At 58.7% G+C, this 18,757-nt stretch overlaps 1 protein-coding gene across 2 annotated transcripts; it reads right to left on the bottom strand.

The window, feature by feature from the left end:
- Positions 1 to 1,231: 1,231 nt before the first annotated feature.
- On the bottom strand, positions 1,232 to 15,594 carry NOM1 (nucleolar protein with MIF4G domain 1). 2 transcript variants are annotated; one of them, XM_037131950.2, is made up of 11 exons: positions 14,525 to 15,594; positions 12,548 to 12,675; positions 11,288 to 11,483; positions 9,396 to 9,719; positions 7,820 to 7,930; positions 7,518 to 7,685; positions 7,266 to 7,387; positions 6,194 to 6,326; positions 5,634 to 5,765; positions 4,177 to 4,286; positions 1,232 to 3,888 (listed from the first exon to the last, which is right to left on the bottom strand). In XM_037131950.2, exons 1-11 carry the CDS (start codon positions 15,575 to 15,577, stop codon positions 3,714 to 3,716), a joined length of 2,652 nt encoding a protein of 883 aa, XP_036987845.2. In that variant the 5' UTR covers positions 15,578 to 15,594; the 3' UTR covers positions 1,232 to 3,713. The 2 variants fall into 2 exon arrangements, with proteins under 2 accessions (XP_036987845.2, XP_053527880.1); XM_053671905.1 differs by having other exon boundaries at positions 12,548 to 12,672.
- Between the last annotated feature and the right edge of the window lie 3,163 nt (positions 15,595 to 18,757).

Raw genomic sequence — 18,757 nt, 5'->3', positions numbered from 1 at the left:
GCACCCGCCGCAGCGAGTGAGGACGTCTCTGACGCCCACAGCGCCGCTGCCGCAGTCTCTGCGCGGCCACTTGGGTCTTCTCCGGGAAAAGCGGAAAGGAGTACAGGAAAGTACATAGAAAAAGTCCTCACCTGAGGATTTGCTTGTTGATTCTAGAGAAAGGGGAAGGGAGGGAGAGACAGACAGGCTGCCTCCTGCACACGTCCACGTCCCCATACAGGGTGGAGCCCTCGGCCCTTCCGTGCACAGGACGCCGCTGCAGCCGGCTGCGTGGCCCGGCCCAGGCAGGGAGGTGCCAGCTGCCGACACAGGGGCAGTGGCAGGACAGAAAATGCGCCCTCGGCAGCCCCAGGCAGAGCCCGATTCTGGCGGGATCGTCAGGGTGGCCTGACCCACATGTTGTCACATGTTTTCTGGTAAAATGTCCTGACCTTTGGGTGACTAACTCCCCTTCAGAAGAACAGAGGCAGGCTGGCCAGGTAGTTCCCATTGGCTGGAGCATCGTCCTGACAAGCCAAGGTTGCAGGTTCAATCCCTGGTCAGGGCACGTACAAGAATGAACCATTGATGCATCAGTAAGGGGAATAACAAATCAGTCTCTCCCCCCTTCCTCTCTCTAGAAATCATTAAATACAAATTAAAAACCCTTAACAAGAGAAGAATGACAAAGTTAACAGGTCAGCAGCCGTGACGGGCGCTGAAGGGAGCACCTCCCGCACATGCCTGTGCGGAGGCTCGCTTGCACCCGAGCGACACGTGAGCACAGCCGCCAGCGCGCTTCAGGAGCCTGCATGAGACACGTCGGGAAGTGACAGGCTGCTGTGTCCTGTGCTGCAGACACGCCTGAGCCATGGCTGCTCTCTCTCCAGGACAGACACAGTGGTGGAAACTTGACTTTGGAATGGCAGGCGGTGTCACACCTGGCCTGTCAGCTGGACGAGGCTGCGTGAACTTGGGTGTGATGGTGGCACCACCGGCATGGGAGGGCATCCTGACTCAGGGGACACAGGCGGGGGTTCAGGAGCTGAGCATCACTGTGTCTGGGCCTCCCAACGACCCCCCCGAACCTCACGTGTGCTGCTGTGTGTCTGCAGAACAGTGACAGTAACACAACAGACTGTGTTCCGTGTGCTCGCAGCTGGACACCTGCCCCTGCCCCTGCCCACCCCGTATGAACGAGAGAGCGAGCAAGCGGGGCGGTCAGCCAGGGGCCAGCCACAAAAAAAGGGGAAGAACCTTCCCTCCTTCTCCGGAAACTCTCTTCTCTGACAAAATGAAACGAGTGGGCCGTATAGGTGACTTTCTATGGAGGACAATTTTTTTAAAAACGCTTTATTTAGCTTTTAGAGAGAGGGGAACATGGATCTGTTGCTTCTTCCATGCCTGCTACTGGGGACCTGGCCCACAACACAGGCCTGTGCCCTGACTGGGAATCAAACCAGTGACCCTTCAATTTTGCAGGCCAGTGCTCAGTCCCCTGAGCCATACCAGCCAGGGTAGGACAGTTTTTAAATACACGTAACCAGCCAGGCCTGCTTCACTCAGGCCAGAGCCATCGATCTCCAGGTCTGGACTTCGCTTGGCCCAGTGAGGGGCTGGGGTCAGACGGGAGCCCCAGGGACGAAGAGAGAAGTCTAGAGCTGGCTCCTGGGGCAGGAGACCTCACTCCCCTGGGGCAGTGGGTGGGAAGGTGGCCGCCTGACAAGCTGCGGGAGGTCACAGGCCCACCTGTCCCCTCTGGATGTGCTCAAGGCCAAACTGCCAGCTCTGGGGCCAGACACACGAGGCTTTGTCTCCCAAACACACATGGCCCGCAGGGCCCTGAAGTCACCGCAGTGTTTCAAGCTGGCCCCCACCTCCCTTTCATCACCTTATCACGCCAGCTTCATTTTTCATCCTCTATCTAGCTCGCCGCAAGATAAATGGCACCGCGTGACCCCACCCCTCCTGCCAGCCCCGATGGGCAGCTCTCGGAGCAGGACACAGAGTGAGAAAAGGCAAAGCTCCCGTTCCCAGGCCCCGTCACGTCCCCAAGAAACTGGCCCACCCGGTCTCCCAGGATGCCCTGTATCCGCGTCACTCAGGTCCTGTCTGGGTCTCCCCTTGTGCTTGGTCAGGAGTTTCTTCAGAGGCCTCAGTGGACACTGCCCACACCTCCGCCTGCCCCAGGGCTGCTGGGCCTGCGCCGTGTCCCAGTCTGTTAACTCCCAGCCCAGGCGCACGCCTGTTCCAGCCCCTCGGGTAGGGCTCTGTGAGTCAAGCTGCCCCGCTCTGTGCGCACCCCCTTCCTCACCCTCCCCTCTCCACCAGGGTCCTCAGGCCCAATCCCAACCTCCGCAGGCTCCATGGAGCCGGATCCTGACCTGGACGAGGGTGCCTGGTCCTTGGAAGCTTCCCAGATGCCCCCCTGCCCCGGCCTCTTCATTTACAGGCACAGGCAAGTCACAGAGCCACCTGGCTGAGTTCTGGGTCCTACATCTCTGTCAGTGTGAACAGTCACCCACAAGTCACCTGTAAGAACACAGGAGCTTGTGCAGGGGTGACAGCCTTTCTTCTCCACAAAGGGAGCAGGGGGAGGGACATCCTGGCCCTGGCCCCTCAGGTGGCGCGGTCCTCACACCCAGTCACCAGCCAGCAGAGGCTCCTTGTGAAAACCCAGGGAGGAGGTGGAGACTCGGGCGCACTTGACCCCTCGGCCCTCTCACCGTCCAAGCCCAGAGCCCATGGGGGCCCGGCTCCAGGTTCCCCAAGTCTCCCGCACGGTCAGACTGGCCCACCAGCTCAGGCGCCCACAGACCTTGGGACACACATCAGGTTCCGGCCCCAAGCTGCCGCAGGGTCGCATTGGTGCTGTGTGTAAGTGTGTGTGGAGGGGGCCCGACTGGGGCGCTCCCTCAGGCGGGGCAGCTGCCCACGAGGCTCCAGTGGAGGGCAGAACGCTGTGGGGTTTGTGTGCGTGTGGCACACGCGGCAACTTTCTGCACCCACGGAAGGTGACGTTTACATCAGGCCTACAGTACCTGGGAGGGACGCACACTCTTGAGGGCTGAAAACTATGACACTTGTCTTGGTGGTGGCAGGTGCACCACAGGCTAAGTCTGCTGTCAACAGGCGGCACGCGCCTCACTGGGCACATGTCCTCTGAACCCCGGACGCTGCTCCCCAGCCGCAGCCCAGCACCAGCCCCTGGAAGCCCTGCAAAGGGGTTTAGGGCAGTGCTCAACAGCCCAGGGCCACTAGGTGGGTGTGAGCAGCCCACACACACAGGAGGGACGCGCCTCACCAAGTCACATGGCCTGCACACGCAAAGCACCGAGCCTGGCTGCCGCTGACAGTCCCGGACGTGAGCGTCCCCAGTACCTGAAAATCAACCGAGAAGCAGGCGCCACGTGTCACTGACGGATTCTGAACTCTGCACTGACAGGCGAGGTGAAAACCGAGCCCACATCTTTGTAATTGCCCCTAGTGGCCCGCCTCGTCTGTACACGCACACAGGAGAGGCACACATGTGCACACACCGCACTCCACCTGTCTGGTCACAGAGCCCTGTCCAGTGTCGGCCCGCGCCTCCCACATGCACACAAGTGTCTACAACACACGCAGAGCCTTGGATCAAAAAATACCCAGAATACAGCATCTGAGGTGCAGCAGGCCAGGCCGTGGCTCTCCGCGCTCCTCCAGTCAGCTGGGCCGCACGCAGGCGCCCAAGCGCCCTACATCCTCAGTGCAGTCCTGCCCTGCAGGGCCCGGGTGGTGAGCTCCGCTCTTTCCCGCAGTGTGCCGGCCTCCTCGGCACTGCGGGGCACCTGTGTGCCCTTCAGCAGGAAGTGGCTGATGAAGAGCTTCAGGCCTTCGCGCAGCACACCCAGCTTCGGGTTGTCGGACACCCTGGAAAGGAACCGTGCCGGCCGTCAGCACAGCTGTCTCGGACAGGGAGACGGAACCTGGTTTCATTTAAAGGGAGACTTCTTGAGGGGCCAGCTGACCCCCGCCTGTCAGGAGTCAGTGTCAGTTCACTACTGGACAGGCTTCCAGTGCCCACAATCCACCGGGTGAGACGCTAGCTGAGAACTACAGGGACTGAGGCTGCACAGTGACCTGCGGCCCCGACTTGCGGGAGTGAGCCCGGCCCCTGCGGCTCCTCCGCACACTGCGTCCGAACAGGCCGGCACCTACCTGGCAAAGATCACACCCAGGTCTTCAACTTCTGTTTCCATCAACAGCATGTACAACACTCTCCGTAAAAAGTGGACTCTGGGTTTGTCTAGTTCACTGAACTCGACCACCTGAAAGAGTCAGGATGCAGAGAGAAATAAAGTTGCGTTGATCGGGCTGATGCTCTCCGATAGGTCCTGGATCCACTCAGGGTGAGCCACGCTGCCCTTAAGTGAAGCCATGTCCAGGCACACGCAGTGACCATGTCTGCGGGGCCGCGGGAGCCCCTCCACACAGCTACTGGGGTGTCCGCTGCACAGCCGGGCACTTCATCTCTGGAGCTGAGCGCACTGAGGACGAGGTCCGCTCCAGTGATGGGCAGGCTTGACCCGCTCCATCCCAGGTCCGCCTTCAGGAGGCGGCCCAGCACCACCCCCCACCCTCGGCTGCATCCGCCATGCTTTCAGTCGCCGTGCGTGGCTAACTGTGGTCCAAAATAGTCAGTTTCTCTAACCTCTGACGTCACCAGGGCTCGATGACCCAGAGCAGAGGGTCCTCCTCCTGCCACACAGTCACGCAGCCCACAGCAGCCTGACGCTGCGTCACTGGCCTCACTCCCTGTCACCTCACCTCGTCACACGAGGGAGGGCGACACAGGACAGCAAGGCGCTAGAGACCACAGCCACAGGACTGCTGCTACAGCCCCCCCCACCCCCCGACATCGCTGTGCCTATTCTGCCACATGAGGAGCTGAAGCCGTGCACCTCTGGGAGAGCTGGACCCACAGGCTGACCTCAGCGCAGGCACGCGTGTGTGGGAGGAAGCACAGCGCATGGGGGTTCGGCACCGTCTGTGGCTGCAGGCGTCCACGAGGGGTCCTGGAGTGATCCCCCGCGGGTAAGGGGGTTGGCCGCCGTGTGCAGCCTGGCCCTCATCTTCAGTCCGTGGCCGAAACGGCACACCCCAGAGAGACCAAGGTCAACCCGTAAGTGGACGTGCAGAAAACCATAGTGCTGCCGGGTCTGTCAGGCAGGGAGGAGACGGCACGGGGATCCAGGCCCAACCCCCCTCGGACCCTCAGGCTCTCCCACGGTTCAAGTTTGCAGGACACGTGGCCCCACAGCCCCAGCCCAGCGGGCTGCCTGGAACCCCCTCTCCTGCACCCAGGCTTCACCGTCCAGTGCAGACCTGCACCTGGGCACCTGCCTTTCACAGGCGTGACGCCCCGTGGGAAGGGGGCCGGCGAGGCAGCGCCTGTACTGTATGTAACTTGCCCTGTGGCAGGGGAAGTGGCCGTGACCCCGTGCTCCCCTGACTCCCAGCGTGGCAGTGGCCACACAGAACCCGAAATCAGGCCCCACCCATGGGAGCCCCTGGCTCAGACCCGCTCTGCAAGCAAACCACGGCTCAGGGCCTTGACTGCACAAACACCTGTCATCGTTCTCATCGCCTTTAGTAATGTCCCTCGTCACACAAACCTTGAGGATGGAAAGGGGAAGTGATTTTGTCTTCAACAAGTGGGCCACCAGATGAACCAGATTGGAGAAATTAGTGGCTGGCAAATTCTCCAAGTCCCGAAATTTGTCCCATATGCTGAACTGAAAAGTCATCTAAGGTAAGAATGAAAAAAGAAGTTGAAATGCAGCGAACTGCTAGACTGACTCTCTGAGAACCTCATCTGAAGGGGCCCTGCGCAGCCATGAAGTCACAGTGCCCGGTGAACTGGGACTCTGAGGACCCTGCACTGCCCTCCCTGAAGTGCGGCGGCCTGCGGGGACAGGGGCACAATGCGTCCCTCATGCCTGTGGCAGCCTCAGACAAGGATGGTGTGGTGTCGGACCAGAAACACTCCACCAGCTGCAGGCAGGGACAGCCCCTCGCCTGGGACCGGACAGGTGGCTCGGAGGACATGGCATGGGCTGTCCCGGCTGCTCTCCCTGTGGCCTGATGTAGGACGCCCACCAGAGGTGGCCCAGATGACAGGACACCTGGAGAGGAAAGTGCAGCGCAGGGACCTGCTGGCATGCGGACCAGTCACCTGGAACCTCCTCTCGTAGCCGCAGAGCTTGCCGGCCAGGAAGGCGTAGAAAGGGTTGTAGCTCTTCTCCTGCAGGCAGCAGTCCACCAGCACGTGCACCACCTCCCTTTCCTGCTGGTCCTTGAGTCCAAGCCTGCAGAACACATGCGGCAGCAATGAAGAGGCCTCACCCCACCAGATCTAAACAGGTCGCCCTGGCTGGTGTGGCTCAGTGGACTGAGCACTGGCCTGCGAACCGAAAGGTCGCTGGTTCGATTCCCAGTCAGGGCACAGGCCTGGGTTGCGGGCCAGGTCCCCAGTTGGTGCGTGTGCAAGAGGCAACCAATCGATGTATTTCTCGTACATTGACGTTTCTCTTCCTTTATCCCTCCTTTCCCCTCTCTCTTAAAAAAAAAAAAAAAAAAGCCTGAACAGGTTTAAGGCAAAACCTTTCAGAGGATCACGCCGCCTTGCAGTTTGGATAAAAGGGAGCTGAGCAGAGGGGGTGGCAGTAACAAGACAGGAGCGACAGGCCCAGTCCTGTCCCCAGAGGGACACCGACCCGAGTCCTATGCTGGTGACAAAGGCCTGTGACTAGTTCCCAAGTGACAGGAAGCAGGACTGACATTTGGCTGACGGCCCTCAGGGCCAGGCCCGAGCCGGCGCTGACTGTCCACAGTGACAAGCTCCTGCCCGGTACAGGGCCGAGTTTGGGCAAGTGTCCAGTCCTGTGACATGGCCCTCTCTCTCATTCCAAATTTGAAGCAAGGAAGAAAAATGGCTGGATACATTTAGTAGCTCCTTGTAAACATCACCCAGGTACTTTTAAAAATCATATTGCAACTATTTACAGAAACCATACGAGGCAGTTCTAAATTTACTATTACAAAGACACCTTCAACCTGGAGACTTTAAGCAATTCAGAACAACCACTGAGAAATGCCAGCTGGTCCCTTAGTAGCTTTCAGGAGAACGTACTACAGCCTGGAACCACCAGTGGCCGAGGGGCAGGCCCGGCCCACGGCCTGGCCCAGACGCAGCCCCCTTGCCTAATGCCCACTCGTCTGGGTGCAGAGCTCACACAAATACTTACTTTAGAAGCTTTTCGAATGCATCCAAGAAGTCTTCACTGGTCATAATCGTACAGAAGATGTTTCTCCTGACATCAGTGTTCATCCTCTGCTTTCGGGCGAGCTCCAGCATCTTGGCACTGACCTGAGAAGAGGGACGACGGGAGCATGGGTCACTCGCCAGTGTCAGCATGCTCTGCTGCTCCGGTGTGGCTGGAGCCACTGTGGTCAGGGCTCTGACACAGCGCACGCGCTTCTGCGGCCCGACCACGCACCGTGCCAGCCAGCGGCTTCTGCAGGGCCTTCTGCTGACTGCTGTCGATCATTGGGGTCCCGCTCCAGGCGGACCCCACGATCCACCAGCGTCCGGTCTGCTGGGCGTTCAGGACGTTGTCCCAGGACACTCGCAGCTGTGTTTCTGTGCCCGAGGCAGCACCACGCACCTGATGGAAGGAAAAGGAGCAGGTGAAACGCTTGGGCCGGTCCAGGCTGTCCACCACCCCCGCCTTCTGTCCCTGACGATGGCGCCTCTGCTGAGGGCCCACCGTGACGAGCCACGGCAGTCTGGACGGTTTACCAAGGTCCTCTGCAGCTTCCTCAGCCGCTCCGCAGGCTCGGGGTCGTAGCCCGGGATCTTCCGCATGTCGTTGTTCCTCAGTGCCAGCATCGTCTCCAGCATAAACCGCACCTTAACATACAAACAGAAAGTGAACACCGTCATTTCAAACAGTCTAAACAGCCGCCCCTCCGACGTGGGGAGAAACAAGCCAGCTCAGTGCAGGCGGCCTCAGGCGGGTCTCCACTTGCCTGCCCCTGGAGTGTACGCGAGCTCCCTCATGGCCCCACAGTCTGAGCCACCCCTGCTCTCTCCCGCTGGTGACACCATCCCCACTCCTAGCCTTTTTCCTTCTTTGACTCTTAAGTAGAAAATAAAGCCAGACATACAGACTAGTAAATAGAGCTGCAAGAGCAGTACAGAGACCCCCAGACGCCTTTCCTGAGGTTTCCTCACCCACTTAAAGTGCACACGCAGTATGTTCAGGGCAGCGCAACTATCCACAAGTTTAGATGAGTTCATCATCCCCACCAAAAGCAGCTTCCAACACATTAACAGCCACGCCCATTCCCACCAACCCTGTCCCAGGCAACCACGGTGTACTTCTCATCTCTGCGGACTTGTGTTTTAAACTTGACCTCTGGGGATTCAACACCAGGTGGCTCCTCTGGGACACCCCAGCCTGGTGCCTGTGTCAGTCCAGTGTCTGAGAGTCGGCCCTGCTCGACCCCGGAGCCCCACCTCACAGGGCACAGACCATACTCTCCCCCGCCGGTGCCCCCAGGGACTGTCATTTCGGAACTTCAAGGCTGGGCCGGCCTTCCCTTATGGGCCTGTGCCCCCCCCCCCCCCCGCACATGCTGCTGCTGCCCACTGAAGGCCCGAGTGGAGAGGCTGCGCCAAACCCGCCCCCCTGTCCCTCTCCCCCACGTCTGGTCAATCCTAACTCCTACACGCACATCTACTGCAACTGGGCTAACCCTCCCCGCCACTGGCTCGGGCCCCGCAGGGGCTCGTCCTGCCAGACCACCTCCCTCCCCTGCATTGTAGCCACAGTGACCCTGAGCACCAACACTCCCAGATCATTCTGCTCAGAACCCCCCAGGTGCCTCCAGGACAGAAGCCTAGTCCTTGCAACGGCCTCCACCCTGATCCCCTGTGGGCCCCACATGGACATCCCATAGGGGTTCCCCAGTCCCCCGTCCCTCTCAATCTGCAGAACCAGAAAGGAGGCAGGAACCATGATCAGCCCCATTTTCTAGACAGGAAACCAAGGCTTAGAAGACTCAGGGCACATTGCTGTCCAGTGGCCAGAGCAGAACTCTAGGGGGGCCGACCCTGAGCCCCGAGTCACATGGCCTTTCTTAGCAAACACTCTGTGAATGGAGGAGTGTGAAAAAAATTGTTTCTTAAACCCGCAGAACACCCCAGTTCTTAGTAAAGAGCTAAAGCTCACTCATTCATCAAAGATAAAGCCATGAAATCAAAGGATAATAGACTGTGAGGAAAAGGAATGTAGTGTTTACCACACACACTCATTTCCAAGTGCTGGCCAGTGTCTGAACGTTTGGGCAAGAAGGCCACGGGCGCACCGTACCCGGGTCTGGTCCTGGAACCTGCTGCCCGCCTCGCGGGCTTTGGCCTGGGCCTCCGCGATCAGCTCCTTGAGGGCCAGGGCGTCGTCTTTCCTCAGTGCGAAGCCCACGTTTCTCAGCAGCAGCAGGACCAGCTCGACGTCTCTCTCCGTGAAAGTCCCGACGAGCCTCCTCAGCAGGTCGAGGACGAGCAGAGACTGCACCACGCGGAAGCCATACAGGTGGGCGACGATGGTGAGCAGGTTGTCGCACTCCCTGCCCTTGCAGCCTGCTCTGTACGCGCCGTCGAACCTCCGCACCACGGCCTCCAGGAAGTGAGCTCCGACCTGGACGGGACACAGACCGGCACCGTGTGTGCAACACGTGAATGCGGTTCTTAAATGGTATCACACGTCAAAACTCTCAATTTACTGAACGTCTCGGATTGAAATGTGACTCAGCATAGCGTTTAAAAGTAGAAATACGGTTCACGTCGCTCAAGTTACTCAAGTGTGTGAGTTGATTCTGACTTTGAACTTTAACACAAACCTACAGAGATCGGATTTCTGATTTTTAAGAGGCTCCAGAGCGGTGCAGCCATTGCTGCCTTGGGCTCTGACACTCTGGACTCGGTGGGCACAGCGGTAGGAGAGCTCACAGCCCCAGCCCCCACTCAGTGGGAGGTCCCTACGACCTCCCCAACATGAGTCATGCCTGGTGTCCTTTGTACCTTCAGCAAAGGGTCTGGGAGACACACACCAGCGGCTTCCAGGTCCAGGGAGGACCTGACACGCTGCAGGTGGTCAGGGGTCACAGCTCTCACTGCAGCCACATGAAGTTCCCTCTGAGCTGAAATTGCCAGATTTGGGGCCAGCTGCCCAGCTGCAGGGGGCCGTGGGCACCAGCAGAGCCCCCCCGACAGTGCCAAACTGAGCAACTCCAGGCACTGGGAGCGGCACCCGGGGCTCAGCCACACTCTGCTGCGGACAGTGCCACTTGGTGTCGTATGTGGGACAGGGAGAGCTCTTAGAGATAAAACTTTGGAAGACAGACCCCAAGCAGCTGGGGCTTGCGGAGCAGGGGAGTCCCAAAGCCCTGAGGACTCAGAGCCAGTGTCCGTCCTTTGTCCCTGTCCCCAGTCCAGGCAGAAGTCACCTGGTTACCCGGAACGAGCACGTATCCACCCAGGCTCCCAGGGATGATCCCTACTTGTGAAACTTGCTAGACCTTCTGCAGAGGCAACGATGGCAGCTGGGGACCCCAGGTGGTGGCTGGAGGACAGAATGGAGTTACCTCCACCCTCCACCTTATTTTATCCACCCGGCACCTTGTTTCCACCCGGCGGCAGTGCTGAGCTCCTTGCTCCTAGGTAAGGAACAGTTACACTGACATAGTCCTAACATTACACCCGGCCCTTTGGAGCCACCGTGAGGCTGCCGCAGCCCCTGGTAAAGAGGAGTCTGACACCCCTGCTCTAGAATGACGAAGCGTCTGGCAGACTGGGATGGCGGGACACATACTGGGCCAGGAGCCGAACACAGGCCTGTGGTCTGGGGCTGTCACGCTGCTCCCCAGGCTCTGCTGCACTTGTGCAGTGGGGCTCCGTCCAACTCTGACTCCTCCTGCCGGAGGCTGTGAGGACCTTGTGGTGAGGACACGGGGCCCCGGGCTCTACAGCCAGGCCTGCTCTTGGGAGGGGGGCACCAGAACGACCATCCCTCAGTAAGACTCCTGGAGGGACCCCGAGAAAACTGAAGGCCAGGCCATGTCGGCCCTAAGGAAGATAAACTAACTGACACCAAAGACAGGTAAGAATGGCCCAACACAAAGGCCACAGCTGACCAGCACCCAGCACCTGTGGGCTGTGGCTGAGACCATGATGCGTGCGCTGCCGCGCTCCCCAGGCCTGGCCTACCTCGATGCCCACTGTGCAGTGCAGGACGCTGACCAGGAGGACGTGCTCCATCACCAGCCGGCTGGGTGCAGGCCAGTCTGGGGCACAGGCGCTCAGGATGACCCCGGTCAGTGTGTCGCTCATGTCCTTCCGGCTGTGGCCCATGTACAGCTCCTCCAGCTGCCCACTGATGGAGGGCAGGTTGGGCTCACTCAGCCTGCACACACGCGTGAGGAGAGAGCAGCAGGGGTGCAGTTGTCAGGAATTACTTCCCATGTCTTTTAGGAACCAAAGATAAAGCCCTCTGCTCCCGACGTGCAGACCACGTTTCAGGTGCACGCTGCCCCACCAAGAGCCTTCCCCCGGCCCTGGAACCCAGCCCTCCAGCACCCTGCAGCCACGCGGCTGCTGCCTTCCCGCTGACACGCAGCCACAGCGCGGGGCACCCAGGACCCCCGTAAGACCCCTGAGGGCGCTACATGCGCTGCCCTGGCCCCATGTCCCCAGGGAACCTGCCCCACACACCAGCACATGCTGCTAGCAACAACTTCCCATTTTTCAGCTGACATGGAAATCTCGAGTTGCTAGACACTGAAAAAAGGTCACCCTGCTTCCTAGGGTGCCAGGGGCGAGGGACACACCCCGTGTTCATACAGAACATTGAAACAGCTCATCTGGTGCAATTCCAGGTGTGCCATGGAGATAGTGTTTTGTCTCCATTAAAAAGAAATATTTTAAAAAGCAATGAGGGTGTGACCTTAAGGGGTAGCAGGAGAGCTGGGGGTGCCGGGACAGTTTTGTTTTCAATTGAACTTATTGGGGTGAGACCGGTTGACAAAATGATGCAGGTTTCAGGTGCACGGCCCTTCGATGCGTCACCTGTGTGCTTGCCACGGGGTGACGCTGCAGAGCTCACACACGTTGGGGGGGGGGGCGGGCCCTGGGCTGGAGGACCTTGCTTCCGACCGGGAGGCCAACACAGGCTGTGACCTTGCCTCTGCAGGGGGACGGCCGGTGCTGTCGCTCGTCCCTGGGACTTCTCTGGACAGCCCCCAGGCACCTGTGTGGCTCTCCAGCTCTGATGAGCACCGAAAAGAACAGGTGGGCACCCCGGCTCCCCACTGGGGTCTGCCTGCATGGGGGCGGGGGCGGAAGGGAGCCGATCAGTAGCAGCAGTCCTGCCCCTCACCACCTTCCAATTCCCGGGACAGTGTCTGCGTTTTCAGAGAACAGGAACAAATGGCTCTTCTCAGTGACAGTGTGAGGACGTCGAGAGGTTACCTGTTGATCAAGCCTTGCACCTGCTTCTGGAGCCTCTGTCTCTCCTCCCTTTTCTGGGCGTCCACGACCTCCTCTGCCCTCCGCACGTGCGGGGGGATGTACTTCTCACCATTGTTACTACGATGCTGCTGAAAAGGAGAGAAACACATGACAAAAACCTACACTGAACAGATCCCACTCCCCCCTTCGCTTTTCACACTTGGGTGTTAAATTCCCAGGACCTGGCAGAAGCTGTGCCCATTGACCACAGCTGCGAACCAGTGTCAGACAGGCATCGAGCTCCGGAACAGCCCCAGTGAGCGCTCCTCAGGGTATGGGCTCACCCTCTGTGCAGACAGAAGTGCACTTCCCCGCCCTGGTTCCCTCTGCAGTTCCTCAGACCCGGCTGGACCCCTGGGGATCTGCCGGCAGCACTGACTGTCCACACTCCGCCCAGGTGTAACTTACAGGGGCACGGCGCAGCAGCACGCACACACCAAATGCACGGCCAGCTTTGCAGGCAAAGTGGTCTAAGGTAATTTCGAACTTGTCAAAAACTAGTATCTAAATTTCACGATAAAATCAAAACCAATCCACTGTTCACTCTCCTAGACTGTCAATTGAGGGAGTCGAAAATCGTGATCACGGGCCATCACACCCTGGCTCCTAAGTGGCAGCCCTTAGGAAACACCTGTGAGGATGACCCTTGCTGTCAGGGAGCTCACACTCTGGAGAAAACACACTGGCGTGCACGGACATGGCTGCTCTGTGATGACCCCGGTGCACATGGTGTCGGCCCTGCCTACCCCAGCTGGGCAGGAGAGCCAGGAGCCGCCAGAAACGAGGCTCTGCGACAGGAGCTGCAGTGCTTAGGAGCTGAGTGGAGTGCGGGTGCAAAGGCACCAGGGAGAGGGGCTGAGACAGCTCGTCCACCGGAGATGGGGATCGTCCCAGCGACACCTGACATGAGCAGATAAACAGGGAAGCCTTGCCAGTGGGAGTGACAGGGAGGCAGCCCCCCTTTTGTCTGCGGGGGTTCTGTCCCACGCCCATGAAGACACCTGAGACCGCAGACAGTGCTAACTTCAACATACAGACCTTTCCACCTGAAGGAAGCACTTTATGGCTCCTTGTTGGCAAATCCAAATTGCCAGCACCACTACGCCTATGCTTCGGGGACATTAAGTGAAATGACGGTTATTTGGACACAAGCAACACAACACTGTGACAAACCACCTGAACACTCAGACATTGGGGCTGCTAGGTGACTTGAGGGTGGGTGGCAAACAAAACCTCGATGTGCAGGACAAAGGGACAACCCTGGACTGAGCAGGACAGCATGAGGTTTCATCACACTTTTCAGGACACCTCCCAGTTCAAAGCTCATGAGTTGTTTCTTTCTGTAACTTTTCACTGAATTATCTTCGGACCACAGTGGACAGCAAGTAACCGAATGCAAAGGAAGCAAACCTGTGGATGGGGGGCGCTGGTTAAGGCAACAACAATTCCACTGGCTGCCTTCAAGGCGCTTGTGGGGTGAAGCTGGTTTAACAGGCAGGGAAGCCCAGGCAGGCCTGTTCAGGCCTGTGAATTTGATCTCCACTGTGAGACTGCTGAAGCAAGTGTTATAGATCAGTTTAGTGTTTTATGAAGACTCCTGCAGTGGTAGGAAAGGAAAAGACCTAGGTGAAGGAAGAGGGGGCGAGGGGCAAAGCAAGGGGGAGGTGGTCACAGTCTGGTTTGGAGAGCGAGGCAGGAAACCGGGAATGGGGATGTCCCTCAGGACAAGCGGTGCCAATGGCCTTTTAGTCCCTGGGATAAAAGGCCCTGAGAGGTTTTCTCCCTTAACTCTTCACGATGGGAATTTACAAACATAGAAGTAGATTAGCAGATTTCCCCACACTCAGCTCAAACACAAATTGTGCCCCTGTGTCCCACGCTCTGTCCCCATCATGATTTTGAGGGGAGTCCCAGGGGCTGAACCTGTTCCCACGATACCTGCTGTGCCGTGTCAACATCCTCCGGGGGATTTTCATGCCTGACTTCATCCTCCGCAAAGCGGACCGTCTTCGTCCCGCATTTCCCCTTCGCGCTCCCTTCTACTTTTTTTCGCTTTTCCTTCTGTACGTCCTCCTCCTGCTCCTGCTCGTCCTCTTGTTCCCCACTCCAGTCCCCGGAGTCGCTGTCGTTGTCGCTCTCATCCCCGGAGATGCTCTCCTGGTCGCTCCCATCCCTGGTGTCGCTCTCGCTCCCGGCAACACTCTCTCCCTTGCTCTCGCGGGAAGTCTGTCCGGGGTCCCCCTCCTCCTCACTGCTGCTGTCATACAAGCCACTGCCGTCCCCGGACCCCAGGGCTCCCAAAATGTAGTCGAGCCCGTCGCGGGCGAAGCTGAGAGGCACAGAGCTGGAGTCATCCTTCCTCCTGCGCTTGTTTAAGCCCAGACAGCGCTCCAGTTTCCGGATCTCTCGGTCCTCCTCTTCGTTGGCCGCAAGGAGCGCCCGTTTCCGGGCGGCGTTGGCGGCGGCCGAGGGCCGGGTGTCCCCGGGGGCGGCCCTGGCTGAAGCGGCCTTGGCCTTGGCCGGGGCGGTCTTTACCTTGGCGGTCTTTATCTTCGCTGGGGCCGGGAGAGGCGGCGGGGCCTGTGGCTGCCGTGGGGCCCGACGCGGCGGGGACGGCAGGCCGCCCTGCCCCTTAGCGCCCTCCACCTGGTGCCCGCTCGCAGTCCCGGCCCCGCCGCCCGGACCCTGCGCGGGGCCACCAGTCCTCTGCAGCCGGCGCGCCTTCTTCAGTCGTCGCTTTTCTTTTCTCAGCTCCTTGCGCTTCTTCTTGCCGCCCGGCGGCGCACTCCGCTCCGCCCGGGGCCCCTCGCGGCCGCCTGGGGGCTGGCCCTCGGAGGCCGCCTGCACGAACTCCTCCACTGCTACCTTTAGCCGCTTCAGGGTTCCGGCCCCGTCGCCCCCAGGCCCGCGCCTGCCCGGACGCTTCCCGCGACCCACGCGTCGCCGGCAGCCGCCTGGGCCCCGCGACTCCGCACTCGTGGACGCCGCCATCTTCCGGGCGCACTGGTGTTGACTTCCGGAAGAGGCGGGGCTTCCGGGCGGAGAGCGGAGCGCTGCGTGGGGCGGGCTGCGCCCCCTGCCTGCCGGAGGGTGGCAGCTCAGGGAACCGCACAGCCACCAGGTGTCTCCTACTTGCAGGAGTGCAGACGTACCTTCTCCCGAATCGTGTTTTGTCGTGTATACTGTGCACCATATTGTTGTAAATAAACCAAAGGATGACTATTACGTCCATTATCGTACTCATGGTATGTAGTGTAATCATTTAAAGCCCATGTATAATGCACATCCTTATGTTTCCCTAAAAATTTGGGCAAAAAAATGCACATTATACATGGCAAATACATAAACACCCTACAGATCAAGGCCAAGAGGCCTCTGTACCACCTGCCACAGAAGGAAGGGAGGGAAGGAAGGAACCGCGCCTGGCAGCAGGGCGTGAATATTTTCTTTTCACGTATGGGTGCATTTACCTGGGTGTGAACACACCCCAGGGGAAAGTGTGTCCTGTGGTTTCTGCATATATTCACAAGTATGTGTGGGTGAATACACTCACACTTCACACTCATTCACCCTCAGGCTTCAATGTCTCAGAGTGCTGTAATGCTTCTGATTTGTTCCTCTGTTGACAGACCAGGGTGAGGTGAATCGTTGTCGCCAAGTCCCTGCCCTCCAAATCCGTGACCTATTCCTTGCTCGGGAATAGGGCCTTTGCAGGTATAATCAGGTTCAGAGGAGGTCTTGGGCTCAGGGGGCCCTGACTGCAATGCGGGGTGCTCTTGCAAGAGAGAAATGGAACTCACCCACAGCGAGCGAGAAGGCCATGTGACCTGGGACACAGTGGTGGGGGGTGGGGAGGACCCGAGGCCAGCTGGCCACCACCAAAAGCTGGGAGAGACCTGGACCGATTCCTTTGTCCAGCTCTGGCCACACCTTGGCTTCGAGGAGCGAAAATTTCCTAGGCTGCGGTGGGAACTCTGCAGGCCCCAAAAGTTGCTTCAGTGTGGAGGGCTCCCCCGGCCGCCCGCCTGTCCACACCGCTGCCTCCGCAGTTCTTGGAGAGAAGCAACAGGGAGGAAGAGGCTCCCAGCTGCAGCCCCCAGTCTGGAAGTCAGTGGCACCCATCCCTGCCTCCCTGGGTACCTCCTATTCCCAACCTTGGCTGGTGGGCCCAAGGCTAATTTCTGCCCTCCCGCAGGGCCTGGGGCTGAGTTTGAAGGGCTGTGCAAGGAAGAGGCCCAAGCAGGCCTTGCGGAGCTGTCTTCTGCCTGTCCCCACCCCAGCACAGCATGCAAGCAGCACCCCTCCGGGGCCCCCACCCACGCCTCTGCAGGTCTCTCCTGGAGCCTATGCTTCTCCCTCATTCAATGATGTCTCTGGTGCTAACTGGGGCAGGGGAGTCCGCCGCTCTGGCTGCTGCCTCATTGAACGGGACCCCAATGAATTAAATCCACTACTCATGCTGAGGGCTCAGAAGGGGTCTGGCACCCAGTAGATGTTCAGTAAACGGCAGCACCCTCCCTCTCAGCTGGCTTCCATGAACCTTCCTCCGAGCCCTGGTTGCTGCCCAGGGCAGGGCTTTCTCTGCCCCGAAGCCGGGACCGGTCAGACTCTGTGGGGAACGGATGAGGGCAAATCTTGGGGAATATTTTTGAGCCTGCAGATCCTAATGTGGAGGCGGCCTCTGGGCGTTACTCCGGCTGCTTCTCAACTGGAGGAGCTACACACTTCCCAGCCTGCACACTGTCCCCTCCCCAGAACCACCACCCAGGACCCCCCCTCCAAGGCTTCCTGAGGCAGTCAGGGCAGTTGGTGGACAGGAAGTCCTGTTTCTCTGGCCCCCAAGAAGGGGCTGTTTGCAAACATAAAAGTCCATTAATGACTCATGGGTGGATGCATGTGGAATACAGCAAGTGGTAAGGCCAGGGTGCTGGTATGTACGCATGTGTGTGTGTGCATAAGTGTGCTTTCCTGCATGTGTCTGTCCATGAAAGAGATGGGCTGGTGATGCGTGCTGGGTGTTGTGTTTGTTCTGGGAGCACCCGGAAGTGTTGTAAGTGGAGACGTGGGTAGGAGTGGGGGGTGGGGGGCAGTGACCTCCATCGATCAGCCTTTGGAAAAGAAGGCCCGGCTGCTCGCAGGTCTGACCCAAGCGGGTCAGAACTGAGCAGCAGAGCAAAAACTGTCATATCAGACACTGGTCCCCTCAGCTTGGGGAAAAAAATGTGGGTTGGGGCTTTGCCTGATGGCTCTTTAGAAATAATAGCATGAATGATCTATTAAGAGTAATGTAATATAGAATATACAATTTAAAGTGCGACCTTGCACTCAGTGCCTCTGCCTGGCCAGGATGCTGTAACAGATGCCGCAAATTGTGGACATCCATTTCTCACTGTCTGGAGGCTGGAGGCCGAGGTCCAGGCCCTGGAAGATTCTGTGTCTGGTGCGGACCCTCATCTCTGTTCACAGCCGGCGTCTTCTTGCTGCGTCCTCACACACTGGGAGGACAAAAGCAGCTTTCCGGGGTCCCTGTTACACGGGCATTAACCCCCATTCACAATGGCTCCCCCCTCATGACACCTTCCTAAGTCCGACCCCTAACACCCCCACTATGCAGGTTAAGATTCAGCATGAGACTTTGGGGGCACAAGCGTTCAGCCCATAGCATTTAGGTTTACAAACATCTTTTCTTTTTAAAATTTTGTTTATTTTTAGAGAGAGGAAAAGGAAGGGAGAAAGAGAGGGAGAGAAACATCAGTGTGTGGTTGCCTTTCACCCCCCCCCCCTGGAACCTGACCCCCCACCCAGGCGTGTGCTCCAACTGGGAATTGAACCAGGGACCCCTGGTTTGCAGGCCAGCACTCAGTCCACTGAGCCACAACAGCCAGGGCTACAAACTTTTTTCATTTCAATGCATCAATTTACTGATTATTTAGTTTTTTTTTCTTATCCTAAACTAGCTCTGCTCATCATAATCCGCAGAGAGATGACAGTTGTCGGCGTAACTCGGAAAGGAGGCCCCTCCCTCAGCTCCCGTGCAAACTTGGCTTCGGGACACGCAGGCGGACAAGGACCTCAAAACAGCGACTTCTTCCCGACAGGGATGCATTGCTCTGGGAGGGAGGGCTTAGGGCTGTTTCGTGTCCGCCTGGTCTGTAGTCTCGTCCTGCAGCA

The sequence above is a fragment of the Artibeus jamaicensis genome, unplaced genomic scaffold (genome assembly GCF_021234435.1).
Source record: "Artibeus jamaicensis isolate MK-2021 breed Jamaican fruit bat unplaced genomic scaffold, CSHL_Jam_final contig_718, whole genome shotgun sequence".
NCBI classification, from domain to species: Eukaryota; Metazoa; Chordata; class Mammalia; order Chiroptera; family Phyllostomidae; genus Artibeus; species Artibeus jamaicensis.
Note: the sequence above shows the minus strand (reverse complement) of the source record. Positions and strands in the feature narration are given on the sequence as shown.

Coding starts and splice junctions, on each gene's coding strand:
- NOM1 (XM_037131950.2), bottom strand. CDS start 15,577: ATGGCGGCGTCCACGAGTGCGGAGTCGCGGGGCCCAGGCGGCTGCCGG. Junction 11,484..12,547: donor GTGCAAGGCTTGATCAACAG/GTAACCTCTCGA, acceptor GCGTGTGTGCAG/GCTGAGTGAGCCCAACCTGC. Junction 7,686..7,819: donor GGAAGCTGCAGAGGACCTTG/GTAAACCGTCCA, acceptor TCCTTCCATCAG/GTGCGTGGTGCTGCCTCGGG.